Raw genomic sequence first — 10,842 nt, forward strand, 5'->3', positions numbered from 1 at the left:
GGTTAACGCAGCTACTTACGCCCCTCCTCTATCCCAATCTACTTCAAGCCTTCCTCTTTCTCCTTCCAACGAAGTTCTCTTTCCCTTAAATCCTTTCTTATGACCTCCTCCCACCCATTTCGGGGACGGTCCAAAGTGCATATCCCAAATATCCCAAAGTGTAAAACTACCATAAATTATCATCAACAAATAAATGAAACTCAAAACGAACAGAAATTACAAAAAATAGCCGAGTCAAACTAAAAAACGAGCAAAAATTAACATGAGTAGGGCTGATAACCCCCACGTCTTCTCAAGACCAGAACACAATTTGCTCTCTACTGAAAAAAATGACAGCTAATTGTCAGTTTAATTGAGATGAACTGATATTTCTTCCTTAAAGTTCTAATAACTTTACATTTATGAAAGTAAGAGAAGTGAAAAAATTTAAAACGTATTTTGTTTTCAACGGTAGTAGTAGTAGTTGTATATATAGTAGTGGTAATAGTGGTAGTAGTACTAGTACTACTACCACGACTAACAACTAACCACAGCGCCAAGCCGCCTGAGGCCAACACAGCTACGTACGCTGCTCTTTCATTCGCAGAACGTGCCCTAGCCATTTCGACTTTTCTTTCATTATAACCCTAGAAAGTTGGATTGAACCACATTTTTTGTATAGCCTACTGTTTGAAATACGGTTAGCCAGCCAGGTAGCCAGAACATTGTGTAGGCAATTTCTCTGGAAAACGTCTAGTAAATTTTCATCCGCTTTTCGGAGCGCCTATGCGTCAGAGCAATATTGGCTATACCTACCCTGAACCTTGGCTATTCTTCTTTTAACATCTTCAATACTTCCACTGTCTTTACTAATAATACTACCGAGTTAAGCGAAGCTGTCTACCTGTTCAATCTTTTCATTACCCGTCGTAGTATTACCTATTGCCTTTTGGTCATTTGAACATCCCTCTCATCAAGTCCTGGAATTTTCAACTTAATACAATTAGCCATTGCTATTACATTGCTGTAATATCCTTTTGATAACCTATATGTTCATATACTTCTGGAAATTTTCATCTTAACGCTTTTAGCCCTACAAGTGGTTGCAATAGAAGTAGTAGTAGTAGTAGTAGTAGCAGTAGTTGTAGTAGCAACAGTATTAGTAAATGGAGCAATAGCAGTAGTTTTAGTCAGACGATCTTCCTCTTTAAGTATTCTCTGAAGTTACGACTTTATATACAAATCAATTCTTGAGATACCCTATTTTGACAATATACATACACATAGCATGATAATCTCCAATATTATTTCCTGGATTCTGATGGGGTTCCTGCTCATGAGCATTTTAAAAAGAATAAGTTAATGGATGTAGCCAAATTCGTGATTACCAAGTTGCGATTTTCTCGTATAAATATTTGAATCGCCTGCTCACCCCTGCTTATGAAAATCTTTTTACTTTTAATAAAGACCGTCATGATCATAATACAAGAAAAGCTGATAACTTAACCCATGAGTTTAGAAGTACTACTCGGGCATCTTTTGTGATTCGCCATTATGGTCCCCATGTTTGGAATATTTTGCCCGAGGGTGTGAAAAATGTGCCTAGTCTTCCGGCTTTCAAGTCACGGGTAAAGAAGTTTCTTTTATCTCGGGAATAATTTTGATGTAAGGCCCGTTCCAGGTTGTCATTCTATTCAAGGCATTTCCCTGATTTACTTGCTGTTAATTTTTTCTGTTAATTTTTTTTCTGTCTTCTTCTTGTCTTTTTCCTCTTTCTCTTTTTTTTCCTTTCTTCCTTCATCAGTTGAGTTTCTTTTGTATTGAGTAGCGTGATATGAATGTGGTTTTAATTAGCTGAGGGTGATAACCTCGCTTGCCCTTACAAGCTTACTGCCTTTCTTGGCAGGCGATTGGCGAATAATGTTTGTTTTCTTTTCTTAATAAATGTATATCTCATATCTCATATCTCAATTTTCCAAATTAATGTACTGTGATGTTATTCATCACAATTAATGTTATTCCTGTGATGCACCCTTTTGACAATCCGTATTCACATAACATGTTTTGATTTAGTTCAACGCTCCTTCAACATTATCGGAAAGCCTCACCTAAATATCCTGCGTCATCTTGGAAAGTACCGTTTGAACATGCATACCTTTCTCAATAACATATACTAGGCTTAAACAATGAACGAATTACCTAGCCTAAAGCCCTTGTCCCGAGGATTGCGGGGAGGTTGACATCACCAAAGACATAATTATTGGACCTTTCAGAAAACTTCCATTCAAATGTGCTCCATCCGATCCAAAGTTTATGTGACTACCCGTTCCATAAAAACCTTCTATGCCCCAGGCAGAATTTATTATCCTCCTCTTGGGGTTTGTGTCCACCCTTAAGACACTGTTATATTATTTTTGGACTATTGGTAACAAAATGGCTATCTCATTATTTCAAATGAATGTGTTTTGGGAAAAGAGGATGTCAGGGAGGGGGGCTAGTTGCTCTCCATCATGTTTGACTCTTAAAAAGGAACTAGAGCTATACATTTCAAATCAATGCAATCCAGGAAAATACGAAGTGGGGGAGGGGTATCCACACTTCAATCACTGAATCTTAAAAAAGGTAGCTTACTAGAACTTCTGCTTACCAATCCAATGAGCCCCCTCTGAAGTTTGAGTGAACAAACAAGGTCGTACTACTCCATTTGTTAGTAGCCTATATGCTACCGCTTAGGGACCCCTAAGCTTGGGCAGCATTTGGGATCATTATAGTGTTTTTATGGACACGCCAAGAAAGGTAAATTTGAAAAGGTAGGAAGGGGAGAATGTCCCCTCCATCTAATTGGTGCTTCTGTGTTCAAGGTGCTTCATATATTAATCCAATTTCGAAAGGAGAGGAAGACATGCAACATGCCTATCGATTAGAAAATAGAAATTAACGTTGAGATTTTTGGTATAAAAGCCACCCAATAAAGTATCAAAGCTCATTATCAAACATGCAATTTGATTTCATTCGGTATGTCTGTCGTGAAGGAGTGACTTGGCTGGTTTGGTCCTGGCACCAAATTAGGCCTAGACGAAACATGCATGCCTAAATAGCTTTAGCAAATAGCCAACATCGGAATAGTAGAAAGGATAGACAGCTCAAAATAAACTAGAGTGGAATTATACAATATGGGAAATTTTGAAGTTGTTCTTGTGAAGTAATCAAAGCAAAAGTTTAAACAAAGTAGGTTAAAAGAGAAATGCATTCTCGAGGAATGCAAGAAAAGTGCAAGAACTTAAAAATTGTGTAGTGCCCCACGACAAACTAACGATCTCCTGGAGACAGAGGTTTTTTTCAAATTTCAAAAAGTGCGTCAATTTTCTAAAAAAAATTACTATGTTCTGTGTCTGGTTCCAACACTTAAGTCAAGCCTTTTCGAGCACCAAACTAATGAAAGTTGATGAGATAATTAGTTTTAATTGATCATTTAATAAAATGGAAGCTAATTTTAACTATGAATAAATAATTATTTTTAGTTTCAGGTCACCATTAAGAAAAAAATGCAGGTGAGAAAAATAATTTGAAGCGTTTTCCTCATGAAATCTCCTTATCTTTGGTGATAAGGAAACACAGTAATAGATTGGAATTGCGTCGATATTCTAAAGTAGTATTTAAAAATTACAGTTTTAAGTGAAACTAAATTTTATAGGAGATGAAAGGGATTGTGGAGGATATAAATGAAGAAAAGCTGAAACAAGAAATGTCAGAAGTGTGCCTCAGGAGTAATGCTTCAACAGTGGCGAGAATATCGAGCGTCCTCTACGATTTTACTCATTTGGATGATGAGAATAAGCTACTATCAGAGCCATCTACCGATTTCCAACAGAAAATGCAGGAATTTAACAAGCTCTATGAGCATACTCGAAGGTTTTTTAAGAAAGTTAAAAAGGTAAGTCACTTTTTCATAATTTTCACATTCCTTTAGTTGAGTAGACATTGACTATGGGGGCCGCCATTGACTATGGGGGGTATGCAAGTTTGGGAGCCGCCTCTCTAAAGTGAACAAAGTTTAAGATGTCCCTTGAAGTTTCTGGGCAATTTACCCTTTTCGTACTAGCTAACAGCCCCCTTCCCCGTGCCACAGTGTATGTTCCTTCAACGTAAACTCCTAGGTGTGTGCCTGCTGTGATGAATTATTTCGTTGACTTTTTCTGCCGGAATAACGTGACTAACATGTACAGAAAATACCAGTAAGAAACGAACAACAAAAATTTAATAAATAAGAAGGATCTGTCATCGATTCTTTGTCGATGCTGATAGCATTGAAACTGGTCCCCCTTTTTCGCTGCACTGTCACTTTTAAATACTGCGCTTCCAATGCTTCAACAATTTTGTCCTACCGCGATGCGAATCGTTTAGAGAGTAACTAATGCAAAACATCAGAATCATTAAACTTTTGGATATACTATGAGGCTGATTAAAACATCAGAATGATTCTGATAAAACATCAGAATCACTAAACATTTGGATATAATATGAAGCTATATACAAGCATTGGGGGGCATGGGGGTTAGTTGTACTGGAAAAGACTTCGAAAATTCTATTAACAGAAATTTTCTGATTGTACCCTAATAAGGATTCTGTTATATTAGTGTTTAGTCAGAAAAAGAATCCTTCATCAAAATTATTGAATGCCCATGGAACAGCAAGCCTGTCCTTTAAACGGAACCCTAACCTTCTCTTGTTCCCTTCTCTTCTTCGCTCTGGAAGTGACACCAACAGGCACTGTTTTTGAACCCAGGTGGCACTTCACTGCGGTGCCATTGCAGCAAATTAAAAAGCAAAAAACACGTAGATATGAGCATTAATTTTCAAATGATCCGTTAGTGATCTTTCTATAATTAGTACTGGCACTAAAAGAGAGATACATCACTAATAACCATGCAAAAAAAAACGGTTTTCCTTTTTTTTTATAATTTGGGGGTGTAAACTTCTACTGTACGGTATTCAATTATGTTGATTTCAATGGTCAACTTTCTATTTCATTTTGAGCCCATTTTTAAATAGTTTCAGGCTCTTTTTTTGAAATTCTCAAACTTTTTTCCCTAATTACATGTAGTTTTTCTGTGCAGCCATGATAATTGTTTTAGTTTCTGAAGAAACGCTTATGGGAAATTTTTTTCACTTGACAGTATCTTAGAAACTGCTGGTTACTATGCCCTTCTATTTAAACGAACAGAAACTATTGCATTTATGAGGGGGACGTCCTCTTATCAACCCTGGCTCTTTGCGCAAAAGTTGACTTGGAGTCCTAATTCTTTAAAAACGACTGGTCAGAACGCAAAAACAGTTTAAATGGAATGAGAAGTATTTTAAGGCACAAATTTTGACTTTTTTTTTAACGACAGGTGTGGGTCAAACATTATAATTGACTAGCTACCTTTGGATGCAATTTACTTTCTAGTGAAACCTTGGAAAAAATGGGCGTGGAAGGGAGCTAGCTGCCCTCTGATATTTTTTGTAACTTTAAAAAGGTACTAGAACTTTTGATTTCCGATTAAATGAGCCCTTTTCCGATATTTTAAGATAACTGGTTTGATACTATTACCCCTAGGAAAAACAAACAAACAAAAAACAAATAAACACTTCAAAGCCATCGTTTATAACTCCAAGACCTAATAAAATAATTATAACAAAAACTAAACTCTTAGGGGTCACACTGACGACCAATTTGAAATGGGAGGCCCACGCTTGTTCCACTATTAAACAGGGCTGTACATCTCTGTCTCTCCTTAAGCTATTTGCTAAATATTAATGTCCAAAAGCGCATATACCCCTCCTTTATATATCTTTTATCCGTCCACTGCTTGAGTGGAGGGTATGCTTGCCCTGTGTGGCGTTTTAGCCTTACGGTTTATCAGTCCGATAGGCTAGAAATTATCTAGAAAAAAGCCCTGAGAATTATTTATGGTCAGGGCAAAGCGCCTTACATTCTCCTCCTCAAGGAATTCCACTTCCGTACCTTGTCAGCCCGACGTGTTACATCTGACATGGGAAGACAGGAATTAAAAAATGCCAGTGTTAATTGGAAGTGTAGCCGTTTGGTGAATTATTTTAATTTTGAAAATTAAATATTTTAAATTAAATAATTATAATTAATTTATTGATAGCTTAATTAATAATTAAATAATTCAATTTAAATTAAACTAAATAAAATTAAAATTAAAATGACTATTTTAATTTAAAAAATTAAAAAAAAAAAAATATTTTGTTAATTTTAAGAATTAAAGAACTCATAAAAAGTAGGACATTCGATATGAATGACGTTCTACGGAGCGTGTTCTTTGGTCTCCCTCGGTGACGGGCGCTATGACAAGAATTATTTAAGTCAAAATCAAGTCTGCAAAAATTAGGCCTAAGTTGGCTTAGGAAGATAATTTGTAAACCTCATTGGTTCGGTGTTTATCTGTTTGGTTTTAGTCAAGTTACATTTACATTTCATTTACGTTCATTCATTCATTCATTCATATCCGTGATCTTTCTTCTTGCAAAAGATGCAAAATTCCACATTTTGACATATAGGACCTTGAAACCTTTAGAGTAAGGTTCTCTGATATGCTGAATCTGCCGGTGTGAGTTTCTTCAAGACCATTTAATGTTTTGGGCGTGTTCCTTGAGCTTGAAATTTCTACAGAAGGATTCTCTGGTACGCTGAATCTGATGGTGTGATTTACGTTAACATTTAATGACTTTTAGGGGTTTTCCCCCTTATTTTCAAATGAGGCAAATATTCTCAGGCTAATACCTTTTGATGGGTAAGGTTACTCCTAAAAACTTTAAAACAGAACTTTGATAACAACAGATACATCAACAGAATTAGCTTTTTAAGCTGATTCCAACTATATAAAATATATATTTGATTACCTTGATCAAAAGGAAAAAAAAAATCCTTTTTCTAAATCTAATCAATGCAAGAACCGAGGATTAGAGAAAAAGCTTTGTGCCAGCGTTTGTTGAAATCCTAAATGAATGAAAATTGTAATGCGTCATGTTAATGTGTCATTTGTTGTGAAAGTTCGTTTTTTAATAAAGTATTATTCGTTCATTCATTCATATCTGTGATCTTTCTCCTTGTAAAAAAAAATGCAAAATTCTACATTTCTATATATATGACCTTGAAACCTTTACAGTAAGGTTCTTCGATATGCTGAATCTGACGGTGCGAGTTTCTTTAAGAACACTTAATGTTTTGGGTGCGTCCCCCCTTTTCAAAAATTGGGCAGATTTCCTCAGGCTCGCCATTGTTGATGGGTAGTATTAAACTTGATGAATTTTATGTATTTTGAATAAACATCGAAGTTCGATTCCTTTGATGTATCCATCAAACAGTTCGTGGTAACGAATTGTAGTAAGGAGCGACCCGGCTCAAATAGTAACCAAAACTCAAAAAATTGAATTTTGATACCAATAGCAACAGCAAAAGAATTGCATTTTAATGCTGATTTTAGATGTACAAGTTTCATCAAGTTTAGTCTTACCCATCAAAAGTTACGAGCCTGAGAAATTTTGCCTTATTTTAGAAAACAGGAGGAAATACCCCCTAAAAGTGATAGAATATTAAAATTACACCATCAGATGTAGCGTATCAGAGAACCCTATTGTAGAAGTTTCAAGCTCCTATGTACAAAAATGTGGAATTTTGTATTTTTTGTCAGAAGGCAGATCACGGATGCGTCTTTATTTGTTTTTTTTTCCAGGGCTGATCGTATCGACCCAGTGGTCCTAGAATGTTGCGAGAGGGCTCATTCTAACGGAAATGAAAAGTTCTAGTGCACAAAAAATTGGAGGGCACCTAGGTCCCCTCCCACGCTAAATATTTTCCCAAAGTCAACGGATCAAAATTCTGAGATAGCCATTTTATTCAGCGTAGTCGAAAAACCTTATAACTATGTCTTTGGGGACGACTTACTTCCCCACAGTCCCCAAGGGAGGGGCTAAAAGTTGCAAACTTTGACCAGGGCTTACATATAGGTATACATATATGTATACCCTCAGTATACTGAGGGTACTCAGTATACTCTGTAAACAGTATACCCTCAAACAGTAGGCCTATATATGCATGATCACCGCTTAACTTCTTGGGATTTGTTTTAAAAACTTGGATTTTTTTCTAATTTAATTCCTTAATTTTGGTAAATTCTTAGTGGTAGTCCTGTAGTTGTTGACTCTAGTCTGCCTTGAAATTTTGACGTGGACATATATACAGCCGGGCTATTGGCCCTAATCCTTCCTTAAGTAATTACAATGCATCATATTTTCTGTCCGCTTCTGTTTAATCTTTTTTCGAAGTTTTAGCCTGGAATGTTATTTCTACGAAATAAATCATAACCAGATGATTATTTGTTTTTAATATATTTTGTTTTATGTTGATTTATATATTATTTTTTTACTTTATGCGGTTGTCTTTAAAAATTTTCATTTCAGTTTATTCTTAAATAAGAATTTATTTACAATATAGTACGTACGTACGCGTGTACGTAGCGGGGCTTTGGGGAAGTGCTTCTTCCTCGAATTTCGGTATGTGTACGATTTATCTTATAACGTATAACATTTTCCATTGTGTCCATTTAGTGTTTTATTTTTATTTTTAGCCGGAAATCTCAGCCTTCATAGTGAACTATCCCCGAATGATATTTTTTATCTTGTAGATGGAGCAAGAAATGATTTCTTACTCAAAATCTCAACTGTCTTTGGCTCTATCCATCCAAGAATATGTGGAAGATGACAACCCTGTCTACACAGCCTTTGTAAACACTAGTAGACAATTCAATCAAGAAGTTAAAACATTTGTTGAAAAGTCACTAAATGAATCTGTAACTAAACATATTGATGAACTAATCAGCATTTTTGAAGAGGTTGATAAACTTATCAAAACAAGAGAATCATTACTTATGGAGTTCAAGCAAGCAACTTTAGTAAAATCCGTTTCGCAAGATGCATCATCTCAGTACAAAGTAAATGATTCAGTTCGGTCATATAGTTATGTTCAGTTACAGCTATCAAACGAGCTACCAGTATTTTTGAAAATGGCAACTGAATTAGTGCTTAAACTAGAGAAAAGAAAGTTGGAACTGAGGAAAAAATTTCTTGCCATGCAAGCTGCTTCTGCTTACAAATTAGCAGCATATACTGGCATATCTGACTCTTTAATTGATGATATTGAAGCAAGGTATGAAGAAAGTGTAAGAAATTCAAGGTCAAAACTTGACAACTTTGCTTTTGTAAAAGAAAATAAGGAACAGTTACAACTAGATTTAACAGCTAGTTTCCGCAGATATGAGATTTCAAATGCTAAGCCTTATACAGCTATTTGTGACTACGAAGCGAAAAATGGAGAAATTCGAGTTACAAAAGGGGAAATGATTTATTTAATAAAGAAGAAAGGGGACATGTCAAAAATTTCATTTGGTGACAATGTTGGATTTGTCCCGACTTGTATTTTAAGACCTTATAATCAATATGTTGATAAAAAACCAAGCTTGCGTGTCAATAAAGTAAACAGCAGAGCGATAAATGATAAGCAAGTGGAGATAAGTGAACAGGATATAACAGCAACCTTTTTTAGTAGTCCACCTCCTTATGAATCCTTATACCCGGATCTTCCAAAGAAACATAATATCGATTCGAATGACATTGTTTCAAGTCACGTGCCAAATAATTGTGACACGGTGAACAAAATGGTTCTAAAAGATTTTCCTATTCAGGAGGTGAGAAATGATGAGTATTTAGTGAGCAATGGTAGTGACGATAATAATGAAAATAGTGAAAGTTTAGAGACTGCATGTGATGCTGAAATTGGTATCGAGGAAGACTCTCAATTGGTGGATTGTAAGAGGCAACCTGTTCCACAGCCACGGTACTTAAAGGCTCGGCCAACACCAGCACCAAGGAAGCTTCTTAATATTCACAATATGGATGAGGCTTTAATTAAGACTCAGGAGAAAGAAGAAAAATAATGTTTTAAAAGTAACAATTTTTTTTTTACTGGAGTTGAATGAATTGAACACATAATTTATAGTACCTATCTAACTTTTATAAGGTGAAAAGCCAATGGTATCAGTATTTTTGTTGTTGTTGTTGTTGAGAATTAAAAAGTTTAATTGCTTCGTTAATAGTATTCTCTGATGTAAATTTATGACTAGTTCTACTTTGGGAATGTCGATTTATGATGGTGACAAAAGATTTTTCAAAAAAAAAATATATATATATTGTCATTCTGTTACATGTGATGAAACTAAAGTTGGTCCTTTAGTGCCCAGATCCAGTCTCTTTGAATATAAAAATGGTGCAAAAGCTTTTTAGTTTTGGCACTCAAGAAACATAAAGGCCTCTAAACTCGTAAGGCACTGACAGCTAATATCCATGATTTGAAAAATCAATAAAGTAGCATAGCTGATGGACATTGCGCCACGGCATAAGCCACGCCGCGCGCAAAAAAATTTGCGCATGTGTAATTTAGAAATGACTGAGTAAATTAATTCGGAACTTTCAGGAAATGATAAGGGGGATGATCAAAAAGGCAACATTTGAATGCTAATGCCACTACTTTAACTATCGCCACAACTACTGCTACCCTTACTACTACCACACTACTTCATTTCTAATATTGAGTAAATCAAAAGACGCCAAGTGCATGTACATTTTCAAAAAAGCATATTTCAAGAATTTATTTGGGTATTAAGTTAGAACTTTCAGACACTGCTTAAAGGGGAAGGCAATATGTACACACTGCTACTAAAACTACTATCACTGCTAGGCCTATATTTACTACTATTGTTACTACTTAAACTACTACTTCTATTGCAACTACTTGTAAGG

The 10,842-nt window shown here is 35.5% G+C and overlaps 1 protein-coding gene across 2 annotated transcripts; it reads left to right on the forward strand.

Annotated features, from left to right (window-relative positions):
* The first annotated feature begins 3,600 nt into the window (after positions 1-3,600).
* Positions 3,601-9,997, forward strand: LOC136026379 (uncharacterized). Of its 2 annotated transcripts, none has more exons than XM_065702926.1 (2): positions 3,601-3,913; positions 8,673-9,997. In XM_065702926.1, exons 1-2 carry the CDS (start codon positions 3,677-3,679, stop codon positions 9,978-9,980), a joined length of 1,545 nt encoding a protein of 514 aa, XP_065558998.1. In that variant the 5' UTR covers positions 3,601-3,676; the 3' UTR covers positions 9,981-9,997. The 2 variants fall into 2 exon arrangements, with proteins under 2 accessions (XP_065558998.1, XP_065558999.1); XM_065702927.1 differs by having other exon boundaries at positions 3,791-3,913; positions 8,616-9,997.
* The last annotated feature ends 845 nt before the right edge of the window (positions 9,998-10,842 follow it).

This window comes from Artemia franciscana, chromosome 4 (genome assembly GCF_032884065.1).
Source record: "Artemia franciscana chromosome 4, ASM3288406v1, whole genome shotgun sequence".
Classification (NCBI taxonomy): domain Eukaryota; kingdom Metazoa; phylum Arthropoda; class Branchiopoda; order Anostraca; family Artemiidae; genus Artemia; species Artemia franciscana.

Excerpts from the sequence above, each read along its gene's own strand:
- LOC136026379 (XM_065702926.1), top strand. The coding sequence starts at position 3,677 with ATGAAAGGGATTGTGGAGGATATAAATGAAGAAAAGCTGAAACAAGAA. Across the intron at positions 3,914-8,672 it reads TTTTTAAGAAAGTTAAAAAG|ATGGAGCAAGAAATGATTTC; the intron begins GTAAGTCACTTT and ends TTTATCTTGTAG.